The following is a 17719-nucleotide window of genomic DNA, read 5'->3' on the forward strand; positions in this document are numbered from 1 at the left end:
CAAACAACCTATGATTTCTGGAGGCAATATGATGCAATGGTACCATTACCAAAAAATACCCCTTTGGTCGATATTCTAAGTGGTAACACGTTATCCTAGTATGTGTATAGTAGAATATTATGTAGTGTATATGTCTATGTATGTGGTGTATGCAGGAGCAACAATTGTGACCATGGTAACTATTTTCTTTCCTTGATTTTCCACAATGGTAATTACTGTTCTTTCTCTCCATAGGATTCTTCTGTTTCTTGGGCCAAATTATTGTATGCGTGCAGCTTCATTAGGTGCATTATGTTCATCATCTCCAAAATCTACTTTCTTCGAATCACTAATGAACAGTATCTTGATGCCAAGTATTCAAGAATCTATGTAAGTGTACCTCTTTCTATACAAAGTGAATATTACTTGTGCTAAACAATAAGAAAGTACTTTGTGCAAGTAATAACAAAAACAGAAATGTCATTCAAGAGGTTTCACAGGATTATAATCTTAATTGGATTAAACAAGGTCTCAAGTCTCAAATCCATAACAGCAAAAGTATCATGAATTAGACGGCAACCACGATTAATCACAGGTTGCTGCCGAATCACCGGTAAGCAAAATTAAGATTAGGCAACTTGACCCGGGGAGAAAAAAGAAAGGTATATTTCTCTTGGATTGTAGCTTAAGATGTCCACTTCCCGGCGACTATAGGTACAGCAGGCTAGATCAGTGTGGCCAAATCTCTGGTCTTGGGTGCAGTTTCTCTGTGCAATAAACGAAAAAAAAGAACCACCGAGGTGGTATACCATGTGGTAAGCGGAGTCTTGTGTCAAGCTGAAGGCCCAGGATCGAATCCCTCTGCCACATACGGCCGCTGTTGTTCTGCCTAACCCCAGCTTGTCTTTCAAAAAAAAAGCTGTCCAGTTTCAATCCATTCGATGGCATGCAACTGATGGAGGAATTGGAGGGTCAGAAAATGAGCCATCAAGGATTTGCTTAGCGATCAATTGATTGGCTGCATGTGAATAGTGTATCCCATCCCAACTCACATATCTTGATGGATCATTACAAGAAGATCCAAAAACTTCTGCACCATTCACAATTGCTCTAATTCCACAACGTACATAGACATCTACTTTATCCCCTTTTCCGCAGCAAAACTTGAGTGGGTCAACAAAACCTGCACCATGAATACCCTGTTTGTCACTTTTAAATTTTGGTTTAGTTTGATCTTTGCTTTTTGATTATTGTAAGACATTGAATGGCTAATATTCTAAAACATCCATCATACATGCTTAGTATAGAACACTACATTTTTCTTTTTCTTTTTTGAGTTTTTTTTTTTTTCGGATCTGACCCTGTGATCTACATGGTTTTTTCAAGGGTTTTAGCAAATTCTGTCCCACCTTATAACCGATTTGCAAAATACTCCCTGCCTTTTCATTAACTGCTGCAAATTGGTCCCTGAGGTTAACAGCCATTAGTTTTCCAATGGTAACTGTTAGGGCATATTTGAAAGCAAGAAAAATTCTCATAGGAAAAGAAAAGTTTGCCTATGAAATTTTTTGATATGATCAGTTTTTCTAAATGAAAAGTTTTTACTTGTTTGTGTGCATGAGAAAAAATAAATTAAAAAAATGTAACAAAAATGAGAGATAAAGGAAGGGGGTTGACAGTGGCGTAGGATGAAGAGGAGGATGTGGATGCCTCGAGCTCGGTCCTGGTGCCACGGAGGTGTCTAACTTGTCGTTCCTGAAGGCCCTCTGCATCTGCCTCACCCTTTCATGTCCAGGCAGAGACCCAATACCATGGCCTTTGTTGTGCCTTACCTCTTCCCCCCTTCTCCTCCTCATGATCAATCCAAAGCTTCAATCTTGTCAAAAAATCACGATCTTAGATTGCGATTTTTTGAAAAGAATCCTTATTGTTAATGTGGGTGGTGCTGGTGGTGAGATGAATGTTGATGGTGATGGTGACGGACTGACGGTGATGGTGAGATAGCCGGGTGGTGGTGGTGAGATGGGTGGTAGCAAGGGTAAATCATCATTTTTTCTTGGTAAAAAATATTCCTTCACTCGTTGGAGGAATGTTTCTTATAAAAAAGTGTATTTTTTTAAAAAAAAAATGTCTCTCTAGTGTTGGAAAAAATTGCACTGTTTTTATATCTTCATTTTCTCTGCATCTTTATCACTTCTATCTATACGTGCTCTTAAAGAGCAAGTAAAGTGACAATTGTACCCTTATGAGAGGACCAATTTGCAAACTACTGATAAAAAAATAGGAACTAATTTGCAAAAAGTGAATGAAATGACAGTTCTACCCTCACATGAAGGCCACTTTGCAATAAACGACCAAGGCAAAAACTAGTTTGCAAAAAATGGGTGGAAATGACCGTTCAGACATCACTATGAACTATTTTTGCAAAACCAGATACAACGACTGATTGCAAATCTCTCTCTCATGATGTGGGTAGTGTGGAATTTGGTTGGTTAACTATTGATTCATTTTATTTTTCCCAAACAGGCATATACTCACAATGATTTTCTTTTTCTTATTTTTAATACACTCAAGGATAACAGCTAATTATCTTCTTCTTCTCCTACATCCTACACTCAAGGATAACAGCTAATTATCTTCTTCTCCTACATCATAATCAAGCACAAAAGTGTGAAAGAGAGAGAGAGAGAGAGTCGTTCTGGTAAAACTATGGACAGGGAAGTAGAAAGGAGAGAGGTTGGTCGTGGCCCCACCCCACTACGCCAACCCCCTTGGGACAGTGGACATTGGATTTGAATTACTGAAACCTTAACACCCATTACTAAGTAGTAGCTTGGACATGACAAATCCCAGAAATGAGATGGGAGTTGACTGCCCAAATACACCCATCTGTCAAATCCAGCTGCAACTTATATTGGTTTCAGTAGGCAATTCCAGTGTTGCACACCTTTGTCATCTCACGTCCCCAACTCAATTTTACTTTAAGTTTGCTATTTGGGATCTGGAAGTTGGCAAGGGGATGCCAATTCCAAACTGTTGCCAAGTACCAGCTCACAAACAACGGTGGGCATTAGCAAATAACAATGCTGCGAAATGCTGGATTTAGATTATCCAGAACTTTGTATTTTAGTCTCAAATATAGGCTCCTAAACAAAGCCTTATTCAAGATGAAGCATCTGCACTGCACACCTAATAAAAGGCTTTAAGAAGAAAAGGGTTACCTTACCTAGCTTAGTAGCTTCACTGATCAATTGATATTTTGCAGAGTAAACATCTACATATGTCAGTGCACCAAGTGGAAGTTTTCTTCTTAGCTCTTTGACTAATTCTTTGAGCTGTTGATTGAACTTCTGAGCAATTTCATTTGGAGACTCTGCACATCCATTCTTGTCTAGAGTAACATTTATGAAAGGACCATAGATAAGATAAGCAGGTAGGCAGCCAATTGGACCAGTGTTGTGAATCCAAAAATACCTTGCCCCTTTTCTATACAAGCTCTGCATAACAAAAGGATATAGCAAGTATTATAATTCTATGCACTAATTGTCATTACCAATGTCATTTAAGCAAATTTATGAAAAAAATCAATAAATGTCTTTTAAGTACAAAGTATGACCTAATGTGTGCATCTTGGTCTTTATAAAACTACTAAAATATTCTTGCTTGTGACAATGAACGCATGAAGCCATTAAACTAATTTTTTTAAAATGATTTTCGCAAAATAATTGTGGTAAACTTGCTAACCACCACTTAATACCATGAAAGTTTGTACATATAAAAGGAATGCGTTTGTTAGGCCCCATAAGGATCCAGCCAAAAGTAAAGTTGCATGTGCATGTTTTGCTTAATCTAAACCTTTAGATGTCTTTTTTATAGTTTATTCAGTAGAAAACATGTGTTAAGTAGTCTTCATGCTCAGATTTATTTCTTAAAGAGATAAAAATCAATTGCTTATATGACGCTAAAACTAAAGATAAAAGATTCAAGGTTTTCGGATAAAAGGAATAACAAACACATTTACATGTTTACACTAGGCGAAAAACACTTGCAACTATGATTTTTTTCTAGGTCCCCTAATGAAAAGAATTCTTTTATATATAGATACGCATAATATTTGGTGCTATTGAAGGTACAGAATTATTTGGAACTATTGAGCTGGATATCATAGCTTCAAGCTTTATCGACTCAATCTGACAACATAGACGTTCAAGATGGTTTGTTTGCTAAGGGTCAAACATTGGATTATGTTATCTTGATCTGAAAATATGATTTTTTGAACATGAAATTTTAATGCATTGTGGACTGTTAATTTCTGAAGTCCTTAAAAAACCAACTCATGTGTTGATTCAAAACTCATTTTCCAATAAACAAAACTTGTAGATCACATCCATGGGTTTTAATCTACAAAAGAATCTAAACATATGATTTCTAGCTAAACAGTTCCATATAATTTTGTCCATATATATATATATAAGATGCTTCTATGGTGGTACACACTTGATACTTGATTTACATATATCTATGCTCCAAATGCAAAGTCTAACATTTTGATCATGCTTAAAATGTTCTATTTACTATTTTCATGTGTTTAAATTGACTGAAATATAATGTTTTATACAATTTCTCGACCACACTTATTTTCATGAATTGTGAGCCTTTGATTTTTACCGTCTCAAAAGTAGCTAAGATCATATTAGACATGATAATAAACTATGCTAAATACGCTTAGAAATATTATTTGGTAGCTAGAACATACAAATTAACAAGAGTGTGTACTATCGTAATTCGTAAGGTATCATGGTACAGAACCACCTTACATTTTTTCATATATATATGTGAGCTTGTGTGCGAGCAATCTGATTGTTACCTGTATTGTGTAGGACAATTGGGCAAGCATGTCTGGAATGGTGTCACGAACTTGATTGAAAGGCATCTTTCGAAAACCAGCAGCTAAATCATTCTGTCCAATATCGAATGTGTATAGAGCTTCTCTAAAAATGTTGGATCTAGGTAGTTGATCTTTGTACCAGCATCCTAAAGGTACTGAATATAGAAGACATTATTTTGACGTAAATCTACAGGTAGTGAAGTCAAATAAGGAGATAACTACAGAACTGCAATTTCCTTTGTAATTCATCTAACAAGGCATACTAACCACTCTATGCTAAAACCAATTAGAGAGCACATCACTAAATCACAATTCTAAATGCCGAATGCAGGAATAAATTTTTGCAGAGCAGAACACTGAATGGTGCCAAAAGTGAGTACCATCTAAGTCTTTCTCAGAAAAAAAAAATTATTCTATGAAAAATATTTGTAATTGATGATCAAAGGCAATCTTATATGGGTATTTCAAGTTCAATCATAGCATCATTTCTTTTTCTCTGTTTTACCTTCTTTGTGACATTCTTTGGATCTTGCTTGTAGTTGAATGAACTGAGCTAACTGGTAATAAAGTGAGAAAGGGCTGATACCCCCGTCAAACAAGGTCACGTTTAGATGCTGAATTGATGATCCACTACTCGCAAAATTTGCTCCTCGGGTAAAATTTGCTCCAACTGAATCCAAATATGAGTGCAAGCAGTCTAAGCCAAGCTCCTGAGCTGTAAACAAGGTAAAACAATTAGATTGATATTTCCATCAATTTTTGGTTAATTATGCCCTCCATATATAACCAGAAAGAAGCACTGCTATTGCCCTCTATGAAGATGCTTTTAGTTTTGCTTAGTTATGCATCATATAAATAAAACTACAAAAGAAACACTGCTATTGTCCCCTACATTGGACTGATATTGTCATCATTTTTTGTTTAATTATGCATCCATGTATTATAACTACAAAGGGACACATAGGTTGAGCTTAGTTTGATCCTTAATTGGTTGTTGCTAGGGCTGTCATTTGGTTGAGTATCCGGCCCATCAGGGTGTACCCAAACCCACTCAAACAACTAGCTGCCAGTTTTGGGTTAAAAAATTTTCAAGTCAAGAAAATAAAAATCCCAAACCGGGATCCATATAATTTAAAGAGCCTATATTCAATGAAAATACATATAAAATGCGAAGGTGGTCGATTCCCAACCTACAAATTACTCAGGTCGGATTCAGATAGGCGTTTTTTTGTGCCTGCATGCTGATATTCGGGTTTGGGTCAGGTCAGGCACTTGATACAGATCAGATTCGTTGACTGCCCTTGCTGTTGCAAGCTCAGCTCCGGTCAACTGTTTAAGCTCCGTTCTGTCAAGCTTCAGAAAGAGCGAGCACAGTTTGATTTGGATCAAGCTGAGACATTTTATTTAACAAAAAAAATACTAAAGAAAAAATGGAAACAACATTCAAACACATTGCCTACTGTTTCACAGGTAAAACTGCACATTTGGTATAAATGTTATCCATACCATCGCCCCTTCTCTCAAGGGGCTAGAAATCCATGTGTTTAGGGGGATTTTGAAGATCTCCTATCCGATTATCTAAGATCCTTTATTTCCAAAATCAGAGATAGCATATGCTAGGATCTACAATCCAAGGCAAACAACACCCATCTGGGTTGCTCGAGTGGCAGCGGGCATGTGGAGAAGGTGCTGACTCCTTCTCCTAGGTTCAACTCCCACCAGAGGGTGTGGACATGCATCTAACTGGTGGGCTCCGTAAGGGCTTGGGTATTGGTGACCCAACCTGGGGTTTATCTCACAGGGGGCGGGCCCATTAAGTGACCTGATTCTTAGTGGGGATTCCTCAACATAAAAGAAAAAAGAAAAATCAAAGGCAAACAAACATCCTTTAAGGGCACATTTAAAAAATATGTTAGAAAGCTAGTTTTTTTAAAACCTAATTTCCGTAAACCTTTAAAAGTGTTTTTTTTGTTATGATAATTTCGTGACATGTTTGTAGTATTTCATGATTTTTGCATCAAGATAACTTTTTTTAAGGGAAAAAGATATGACAAAGAGTCAGATCATCGAGAGATCGGCCTTCAATCAAGCAAAGTAGGGAGTGATTTTTTAAGAGAGATTAAAGTCATTTACAATTGTCAAAACCCTATCTCCTACAAGCCATGTAAAAGACTTCTGAAAGAATATGCCTCGACACCATGTGAGGAGGGGCACAAGTCTCCTTAAAAATGCCTGAGTTCCTATCTTCTGTCAAGGAGAATTAGGATAATCCAGACACATTAGAACCAAATCTAAGATCAGATCCAAGAGAAGTCAAATGTAGCATTGGTGCCAACTTGATAGAGTTATTCAAAGGTAATAAGGATACTCATTATATGTCAGATTCCAAACATTAGAAGGTTCCCACAAATGTTGTTGATATCCCAATAATCAAGGAGAAAGGAAAGTGTTCCAAAAAAATGTAACTTACATCATAATATTATTAATATAATCTTTCCTCTCATGGAATGGTAGAGAGAGTGAGAGACAAACTTGAGAGATTGTGTATGTTGACTCACATATAGTCTAACCACGGTATGGGTGGACGATTAGCCAACTATATTAGCATAATGCATTCTTACATGGTATTTTATTAGAAGTCTATATGAGTCAACCTCAAGGCTTTATGGATATTTAGTTTCCCACCCATGTTTGTAAGTTGCACAAAGTTTTCTACGGAATTAAACAAGCCTTGCATGCTTGGTTTGAAAGGCTAAGCTTTTTTTTGTTGGACATTGAATTTATTGGGTCTAAATTGGATATTTTCCTCATTATCCAACAAACACCTCTGTCTATGGTATACATGCTCATGTATGTGGATGATATTATCATCACAAGGGACTCTGACTCTCAACTATAAAGGGAGAAGAATTTTCCATTAAGGATTTGGGCATCCTATATTATTTTCTGGGCATTGAATCCTTTCATCCTCCTCAAGGTCTTCTTCTTTGTCAACAAAAATATGTGTTAGATTTGCTTTAGAAGACTAATATGACTAGTGCTAAACCTTGTCTCAACTCCTATGGCCACATCTATAAAGTTATCTGCTTATGAAGGTGAACCACTTGATGACCCCACTCAATATCGCCAAGTTGCAGGGGCCTTAATCTCACAAGACCGAATCTAGCCTTTGTTGTAGACAAGGTCTGCCAGTTTATGCATTGATACTACCACTCACTCAACGACAGCCAAACAAATTCCACTATATGTAAAGCATACACTGGGTCATGGTCGTCTCATTTCTCCTTCCAACAGTTTGCATACATTGGCATTTTTTTATATGGATTGGGTATGCAGTCTTGATGATCCAAAATCCACAGGGAGATTTGTTGTCTTGTCAGTAATTCTCTTATATCTTGGTCAGCTCTAAAGAAACATATGGTAGCTCAATCCAATACGGCCAACTCTATGACTGAAGTGTTATGGGTTACATATTTGGTAAAAGAATCTCAGGTTCCCAACTTGATTATCCCCACGGTTTGGTGTGACAATATCTGAGCTGCCTACCTTGCTACAAATTCCTTATACCATAATCACATTAATCATATTGAAACATTAATCATATTGAGATCGATGTTTATTTCGTGTGAGATCATGTGGTTAAGCAAAAAATGCAGGTTAAATATCTCTCCATAGTTGATCAATTGGCTGACATTATCACCAAACCTTTGTGATCAAATACATTGATTTTACTCATAGACAAGCTCAATGTCCGTATTTGGCCAATGAGCTTGAGGGAGGTTGTCAAGGATAATTTAGATAATCCATGTTGGGTCTAACCCTATCCCTCATTAATGGTGTGGAGAAAGCCACCCACTACTTTTCATTAATGCAGGAGAAGTTGAAGGGCCAACTCTATCCCTTCATTAATGGTGTGGGGGAAGTGAAATAGCCACCCACTTCTCATTAATGCAGGAAGTTGAAGGGTCAAAACCCCTTCGGTTTCTGAAGTGAGTCTAGAAGGCTCACATCTAGAAGACTCTATGCCATCTATAAATAGGGGTGCAGAGGTTGTGTGCTGGTGGGAGAAGAGCAGAGTGGTTGTGTGCAACGTGCAGAGAGAGAAGAAGTAAGAGAGAGAGAAAGAGAGTGGAGAGAAGAAGATGAGAGAATAAGGTTCGTCACCACGCATTGATCCCCAGAGAGAGGTGTTGGTTGTGGTGTGGGTTTTGACTCGTGTTGTGCACCCGAGAGGTAATCTTGTATCCATCTCTTTCTGTGATTCCTTTGTTGTTATTCTCTTTAGCTTTGGGCAAGCTATTTGATGTTATACTCTCTATATTGTACTCTCTACTCTTATTATAGTGAATTATTCTCCTTGTGCCACGTGGATGTAAGTCATGTTGACTGAACCACGTAAACCCTTGTGTTGTGATTTGATTGTGCCTTTATTAGATCCTATATTGCTTCCGCGCAAATTTTGGTTACCCTTATTACTCAACAAGTGGTATCAGAGCCGGTTCGTGAAAAGTCATGCCTTCCAAGTCAGTTAGCTCCAAGTTTAAGGTGGAGAGGTTTGATGGCAAAGAAAACTTCTCTTTATGGAAAAGAAGGGTAAAGACTCTACTTACACAACTAGGGTTGCACAAGGCTTTTGTCGGAAATGTGAATAAGCTAGAGACCATAACCGATGATGAATGAAATGATCTTGACTTGAGGGCCGCTGGTGTGATTGAGTTGTGTCTATCAAATGAAGTCATGTGTAACGTGATGGAAGAGAGGACAACAGTGAGATTGTGGTTGCGGATAGAGAGCCTCTATATGACCAAGAATTTGTCCAACAAGTTACACCTCAAGAAAAAAACTTTATAGTCTTCGTATGAAGGAAGATACTCATATTCTTGACCATCTTAGTGTGTTTAATAACATTATTGCTGGTCTGTTTAGTCTGGATGTTAAACTTGAAGATGAGGATAAAACTTTGTTGTTACTAACCTCATTGTCACCATCTTATGAGCATCTTGTGACAACCATAATTTATGGAAAAAAAACATTGGATATGAAAGAGGTCAAAAGTACGTTCATTTCAAATGAAATTAGGAGAAGACCATCATCGAATGAAGATTCTAGTGAAGGATTGATGGTGAGTTTATCCAAAGGCAGGGGTCGGTCAAAGGACAGGAAAAATGACCGCAGATATAGGAGCAAGTCCAGGTCAAGAAATAGCATCACTTGCTATAATTGTGGAAAGAAAGGGCACTTTCAGAATCAGTGCAAAGAGCCAAAGAAAAATCAGAAGGGGAAAGAGACAGAATCATCAGAAACCAAAGAAGATACCACAGTCACAGTTGAAGGTGAGCTTGTGATTTTGTCTACTACTAATGATCCATGTATTTGTGTGTGCCAGGATACATATTGGGTTATAGACACAGGAGCCTTGTACCATGCCACACCATAGAGAAAGTATTTCAGTACATACAAAACCGATAATTTTGGTATTGTCTGAATGGGAAACACAAGATCATCAAAAATTATAGGGATTGAAGATATTCATCTCCAGACCAGTCTTGAGTACATGTTGGTGCTCAAGGATGTCAGACATGTTCCAGACTTGAGGTTGGATTTGCTTTCAATAGGAAAGCTTGATAAAGAGGGCAGAAGCAATGTTTTTAGCCAAGGATAGTGGAAACTCAGCAGCGGGTCATTGGTTCAGACCACAGGAAACAGATGTTGTACTCTTTACAAGATGCAAGGAAAGGTATGCAAGGAAAAGTTGAATACAGCTGAGGACTCTTCTATTGATTTGTGGCACAGTCGATTAGGCCACATGAGTGAGAAGGGCTTGCAGATTCTTGCTAAGAGAGAGCAACTTCTAGAGTTAAAAGGTACACATCTAAACTCGTGTGTTCATTGCTTAGCTGATAAGCAACATAGAGTATCTTTTGTTAGAAATACCTTCCATAAAAAATCTCACATTCTGGAGCGAGTTTATACTGATGTTTGTGGTCCTCTGAGACAAAAAACTGTTAATGGTTTTACTGATGTGAAAACTTTTAGTGGTGCACTTTATTTTATTACTTTTATAAATGACTTCTCAAGAAAGGTTTGGGCATACCCTCTAAAAACCAAGGATGTAGAGACCAGTTGAAGGATGCAGAGACCACTGTGGTTCTTTGGTAGGGTTATCAGATCCCAACTGACGAGAGGAACTTTGGAGTTCAAAAGTGAACTACTCCAAAGGAAATGTCTGAGTGCTTTGACAATTTGGTGCTCAACCATTTGGGGATGGTAAAAAATGACATGAAATAGCATGGGATAGAACAGAGAACATGTTTGATCATTGTTACTCGGCCTGCTTGAGATAAGAGTGTTACTCTTTCTAATAGAAGGCAAGGTTTGCAAATTAGTAGGGTTGGGCAGTGGATCAGAACAGGCCCAGTTGGGCCAGGTTTGGGGTGAGGTGCATACAGTATCGATGAGTTGAAATTTATTAGTGCAAGTTGTTTTGCACCTGATGTTGGTTTGTTCAGCATGCTCGATTTTTAGGGACAAACCTCATATCGTGATTTTTTTAATAAAATAACTTTTTGTGACATCAAAATTTGGTATATTTATGGCCGTCAACTTTTTAATTAATATCCAAAAAAGTTGATCCCTGATAAATTGGCTCACATCTATAAGGTTATATTCAGCATGAGCACTGTGATATTGCTCATTTCAACTCATTGATTTTTTTTTTTTATGCCTAGGAATCGTCCCCAAAGCAAGAAAAACCCCAGGTAGGGTCCATGACCACCTTACATTGTGTGGCCCACCTCTGCAAAGCTACAAACACACTGGTGCACAGACAGGATTTGACCCAGTGCCATCTCAACGCCCTTACAAACACCCCACTGGCCCATGCAGGCGAACCCGGGTGGGACTATCGACAACCCTTTTTTAACCATAGAAATTAAAGAGAGGGACCATCCCTATTTTTCAGCCACAGTAACAAATATTTGTGTTTTCTTTTAAATGTGAGAAATTGGATGGCCAATATTTTTCACTAAACATGCTAGAAATTAATTTTGAATTTACTTTTTTATTTTTTCCTTTGTAAAGAGTAATTAAGATTGGTCTTTAAATTTTGTTGCCATTTTGGCGTAAAAGGCAAGAAAAAAAATCAAATTATAAGGAGAATTTGGCTGCTAATATTTACCAAAAAAAAAAATTGTCACTATGTTCCTAGCCAATAGGCAAGTGGCCAAAAAGCAGCTGAAGTATTTCTATTTTTAAATCAAGTTTATTCAGCTATTTTTCATCAAGCCACCGAACGGAAAAAACAGTTAGGCTAGTACTATTGACTGTCATGTGGCTGTTTTCAGAGAAACCTGTATATTCCTGCCTTGTGCCCATAGTGACAAATATCACGAGATTTATAAAAAATCTTGCGATAATATCACGAGAAATTGCCTGAAAGTTTAAAACGGCAATTTTTGGCAAGATTTTCAAAATATTGCGAGATTTATTAAAAACATAAATACCCCGATTTAAATCTGATATTTATGTTTTAAACGGCTATTTATCATGAAAAACTGTGTATTTTTATTTTTAAATATTTTTTATTAATATTTTCTTATAAATAATATTTTTTATATTTTTTTATTGCTGAGATTTTGCTGAAAATGCGAGATTTATGAAAAAATTTCAATTTCTTGTGAGTTTTTGAAAAACTAGATTTTGCCTAAAAAAACGTTATGCTTGTGCCGTTGAGATGGATGATAGATTTGAAATAATGACACAAATATACACTTCACATGGGTGTAACCCATCATAGGTGGGCCACGTAAGGCAGGGTGGTCGTGGGCCCTCCTGGATTTTTTTCAGTTAGTTAAGGATTTCACGTTATATAAAAAAAACCACACAAATATCGCCTTCATTTTGAAACTAATGCAATATCTCGATAGCTGATATTACACCAAACATAATGCATATTTGAAAAACTTTCTTGTTGAGAATATCTTGTTTCTAATGCAAATTTAACCCATAACTAATGAGATAAAAAAAAAAAGAAGTTGGCGCAATATTTTATGTCAAATATGTGTTTATTTATGTTTAAAGCAGAAAAGTAGTGGTTGTCAAATTTTCATGAGAAATTGATTTTTAGTGTTTTTATTGTCAAAAGAAATAATAAAAGAATAATTCATAAAAATGAGCTTAACTTATCAGCTATCTACAAGAACTGCCCACCATTTGGGTTAATTATACATACAACCACCTATATTATCTGAATGCATTCCAAATACCTGCTTGCGCTAGGGATGTCTGTGGACCAGACAGGGGGAAGGGGACAAGGTCTCCACCCCCCCCCCCCCCCTCGCCCCGTCTCAAAATTCTGCCATTCATCCCCGTATGGGTTTGGATTTTAACCTCCATCCTTGTTACATGTCCTCCATCCCCAGTTCAAATGAGGCGAGGCGGGGCGAGGCTCCGGTCCAATGCCATCCCTAAAGAGTAGTGTTGTAAGAGGCGTACGCCTCAGTACTTGAAGCGTACGCCTCACAGGCGAGGCACACGCTCAAGGTACTAAGGCGCACACTCAGTACCTGAAGCGCTGCCTCCTCAACGGGGATTTTGAGATTTTCTTTTTTTAATAGTCATGGTCAGGTAAAAAATGATGAAGATATCGAGCATTAAATTCAATCCATTAACATCCCTACAAAAATGCCACATATTTTTACGATATTTTAGATATACCACGGATACTTGAGAGTCTCACGTTGTGAGAGACGTACGCCTCAGTACCTGAGGCATACGCCTCAAAGGCGAAGCGCAGGCTCAACGCCTCGCTTTGCCTCATCGCATTTAACAACCTTGCTAAAGAGTATTTTAGCATTTTACTAAGGAAGATCGAGGATGGGGCAGGGCGGGGCAGAGGAAAGCGTAAGTTCATTCCGGCCTTCATCCCTGCACGGGTTTTAATTTTGACCTCCATCTGGTGATGATCAAACGAGAGCTTAACTGCTATTCTCTATCATCCAAGCGGACCACTCTGTAATATGACCGTATCCACTCTGATAAAATCCATGCTTACCACAAAGCAGGAACCTGTCACAATGATTCGTGGACTCAGGATGCGGGGATTCGGACTCAACTCAAAAGTTCATTTTTTTTTTCAAAAATGGGATATGAGGGCACACAATTTTTTAATCAATAAAAAACTATTTTTTTTATTAAAACAAGATTAAAAGTTTAATAAAATATTATTTTAATTAAAATATTAAAACAATACCGTACTTGTCTGAGCATGTCCGCTCATGTCATTAGGGCAGGGACACAGCCAAAATGGCGTGTTTTGACATGTGCAGGAATTAACCTAAATGTAATGTAGTACAAAAATCAGGTTGGATTAAATTTTTTTTTTTTATGATCATGCTGAATTAAAATTGACCCAGCCAAGCTCATACGAGCTCGAGCCAGACAAACCGAACATGAGTTAACTTAAGAAAAAAAAAACTTTTTGCACAAGAACAAGTTTAAATTAAACTCATGACCTCATGTTTAGGTACATACCCACTAAACCAGTTGAATTTTCTTATTTTGACATATAACATTCATAAAATTTATATAAACTCAACCTAAACAGCCTAGATGAGCAGGGCCGAGATGAACACCCATTGGCTCGTTTGCACTACACGAGCTGCTCTAGCTCGGCTCACCAGGCTCACTTAACTAGTCCGAACGAGCTTTTGGTGAGCCGAGCTCTTCGGTGGACAAGTGTTAAAGTTAGATATGAAACTTGTTTTTCGATGAGATGCAACCATATATATGTGGTTAAGAATTGCTACAGTCTGTCGGTACAATCGACCTAGCAAGTGGGGCCTAGCAAGTGAGGCAGAACTCTCTTGTTTGTTTGTTTTTTTCTCACACTAGATTGCCGGAATCCAACCTGTATATAGGTTTTTTCGGCAATAAAAAAATCAATGGCTATGAAGGTATTGATTTTTTCTTACTCATAAAAAACAGATTTTTTTGTCAAAAAAACATGGTTCAAGATATTCCTACTAAATCGAGCATGCTGAACACGTCTAGATTGTGTCAAAACAACTCCCATTGTGAGATTCAAACTAGATTGCAGGTACAATTGATTGTACCAAATATAAACCTGTATAGGGTAATTGGAATATGTTAAATGGCAAAATATGTTTGCTGGTAGCAACCGAGATTTTTATAGTTTTTCTTATTTTTTGTAAAATTTTATCCTAGGGATGTAAATTAGATGATTGGTTTTATAGAAACAGACTCTAGGATCATGTGAATGTATAAGAAGGATCTTTTAAGACTTGAAAATCAACTCCTCAAAATTTTTGAAAATATTCAAGCATAAAAAAAATTGCATTTCTTGATCTGATTACGATGGGCCAAGCTGAATGCAAGCGGGATTATATTTGGTTGGTAAACATATTCGAGTTTATATATATATATATATAGAGAGAGAGAGAGAGAGTGAGAGAGAGAGAGAGAGAGTCACTAGAATATGAGAACTGAAAATATGAGAACTAATGTGTGAACTACACTTTTTATGGATTTTTTTGTTCTTTCCTCTTCATTCTAACGGTATGGATGTGAACTACATGCTTGGTTTTATAAGAATTTGCTCTTGAATCATCCAAATTTGATGCATAAACAAGAGTTTTTGAGACTTCAAAATCAATAGCTCATAATCTTCATAAATATTCAAGCATTCAAAAATCAAATTTTTCATCGACCATACACGATCCAATAGTTTATTCTTATCAAATTCACCATGTCAAGCGCATCCCCATATTTCTAGTTCTCATATTCAAGTTCTCGTATTCTAGTGAAATATATATATATATATATATTCAGATGCATACTAAACTGACGGACATTTATACGATGGGGAATAGTTCCTGTCCTATCTCAGAATCTATATCTCATTAGATGCCACTAATGGAACCGTTTGTAGCTTAGATCTAAGTTGCACAACCTAATAAGTCTCAGGTTATGTGCTTTTGAATTTCAGATTCAAGGATATGAGAACCCATATTTGCTAAAAAGAAGCATGAATCTGGGTTGAAGCTCATGCCAAATTTAATAAATCCATTGCATTAATACTCACCCTTATGCATTTAGTCAAATTTATTCCTGACCATGATCTTGGGAAGTTAGTATCCGAACTTTTTTATATAACTTTCAACAACAGCTGATAGTGCGAATGTTTCCACAGACTACTTACATGCGCCCTTAGCTGATGCTCATCGAACATTCGAACTCATTTGAAAACAACAAAGTTAGGGCTGGTAAAATGAGCTGAACGAGCTCAGCCTGAAGTGTTCAAGCTTGGCTCATTTCTGTGGCGAGCCAAGCCGAGTTCAAGCTCATAATGAGCCCGAACTGGCATGTTTACAAAAAAAAATACATTGTTTTATAGCTGAGAGAAATAGGATTAGAAAAAACATTGTTTTTAGAGCTAGAAGCAATAAGATTTTACCGCTAAACCAACTTGGTGCGAACCAAATAGTCTAATCATATGTTCTAAAATATATTTCTTACTACTTAACGAACTTATAAGAGTTGAGCCAAGCCGAATACCTATTGTTCAACAATCTCTTTACGAATGGCTTGGCTTGTTTCCCAGCCCTAAACACCGTTGGCCCAACACCTTGAGTCTGAAATCCCTTGAACCTTAACCCACCCGGAAAAAAAAAGGGTTCACAGGTTGCGTATGCACTTGGGGTAAGAAATTGTAAAATTCTTGAACCAATCAAATGGGTAGGTGGGAACTGCTTGGACTAGGGACTATTTGGTTCCTAAACTCCAGCAGCACATAAGAACGGGCCATAACCAGTGCAGTCCCATGTACCAAGGTGCTGGGGAGGGGAGGACAAGAGATGGCCACTTTCTGCAGGAAGTGGACTCACTAGAAGTCGAACTCATGATCTCTTATTGGCAGCCCCAGCACTTGAACACTAGGATGCTATTTTGAGAGAGAGAGAGGGAGAGGGAGAGGGAGAGGGAGAGAGAGTACCAAAGTGGTCAATAATGAGAAGGCCGTCACAGAGGCGCCCAGCAGGCTTGTGGAAGTAGGTCATGCCATTGGGTGCAGGTGTCCTCTCGAAGGCCGCCGATATGGCCCCCGTGTCGGAGTTTGAATCCCCAAAGTTGAAGATTGCCGGAAAATTACAGCTTGAAGACTTACCCAACGCCCCTTCACTCTCTCCTCCTCTTCCTCCTCTCAAAGCAACACCACCAAACAAGAACAAGAGAACAGCAATTGCAGTCACTCTCTCCACACCCATCTCTCTCTCTCTCTCTCTCTCGTTTGGCTTACACTGTCTCTGATTTGTATGCAACAAAGAGCTGTCCGCAAACTATAAAATAGGTGACGCTTCGGTAGTAAATCCACAGTTGGTTGTGGGGCTCACTTGAAAATTGGATAGAACCTTAGAGTTTGAATGAACAGCATCCCGAGGATCCCAGACCTGCAGGTACGTTCTCCCTTCTAGCCGTCCATTCCATGTGCTCTGGATGCCGTTCATGATCTGCAACTGCAACATGCAAGCATGGATGGCATTGAACATTGTGCTGCCAGCTTGTGCCTCGTCGTATTCACTGCTCAGTATTCGAAGCATCAAAGTGGGTTAACTTGGATGAGGTGCAATGTGATTGTGATCGCACGAAATCCATGAGAGAATGTAATCCCAATCAACATAAAATAAGCTTTAGATTTTCAACTTCTTGGTTACGTTGGTCATGCATTACGAGCGAGCAGAAAGATAATGCACGTGGATGTGAACCAAGAAGCCCTCGTGCAACCTAATAATTCAGTAATCTCATGGTTTAATATACCCTGAATGATCTAACCCTAAA

At 37.9% G+C, this 17719-nt stretch overlaps 1 protein-coding gene across 1 annotated transcript; it reads right to left on the reverse strand.

Moving 5' to 3' along the window:
- Nucleotides 1–908: 908 nt before the first annotated feature.
- On the reverse strand, nucleotides 909–17481 carry LOC149840755 (GDSL esterase/lipase At3g27950-like). The gene is made up of 6 exons (XM_090005131.1): nucleotides 17293–17481; nucleotides 16878–17187; nucleotides 5473–5582; nucleotides 4847–4939; nucleotides 3206–3476; nucleotides 909–1162 (listed from the first exon to the last, which is right to left on the reverse strand). The coding sequence occupies exons 1-6, from the start codon at nucleotides 17479–17481 to the stop codon at nucleotides 909–911; spliced, it is 1227 nt and encodes a 408-aa protein (XP_089861257.1).
- Between the last annotated feature and the right edge of the window lie 238 nt (nucleotides 17482–17719).

Source organism: Nuphar pumila, chromosome 4, assembly GCF_984573655.1.
Source record: "Nuphar pumila chromosome 4, dmNupPumi1.hap1.1, whole genome shotgun sequence".
Lineage (NCBI taxonomy): Eukaryota > Viridiplantae > Streptophyta > Magnoliopsida > Nymphaeales > Nymphaeaceae > Nuphar > Nuphar pumila.

Excerpts from the sequence above, each read along its gene's own strand:
- LOC149840755 (XM_090005131.1), bottom strand. The coding sequence starts at position 17,481 with ATGCTTCGAATACTGAGCAGTGAATACGACGAGGCACAAGCTGGCAGC. Across the intron at positions 4,940-5,472 it reads CATCAATTCAGCATCTAAAC|AATGATTTAGCTGCTGGTTT; the intron begins GTGACCTTGTTT and ends GATATTGGACAG. Across the intron at positions 3,477-4,846 it reads AATTGTCCTACACAATACAG|AGCTTGTATAGAAAAGGGGC; the intron begins GTAACAATCAGA and ends TTTGTTATGCAG.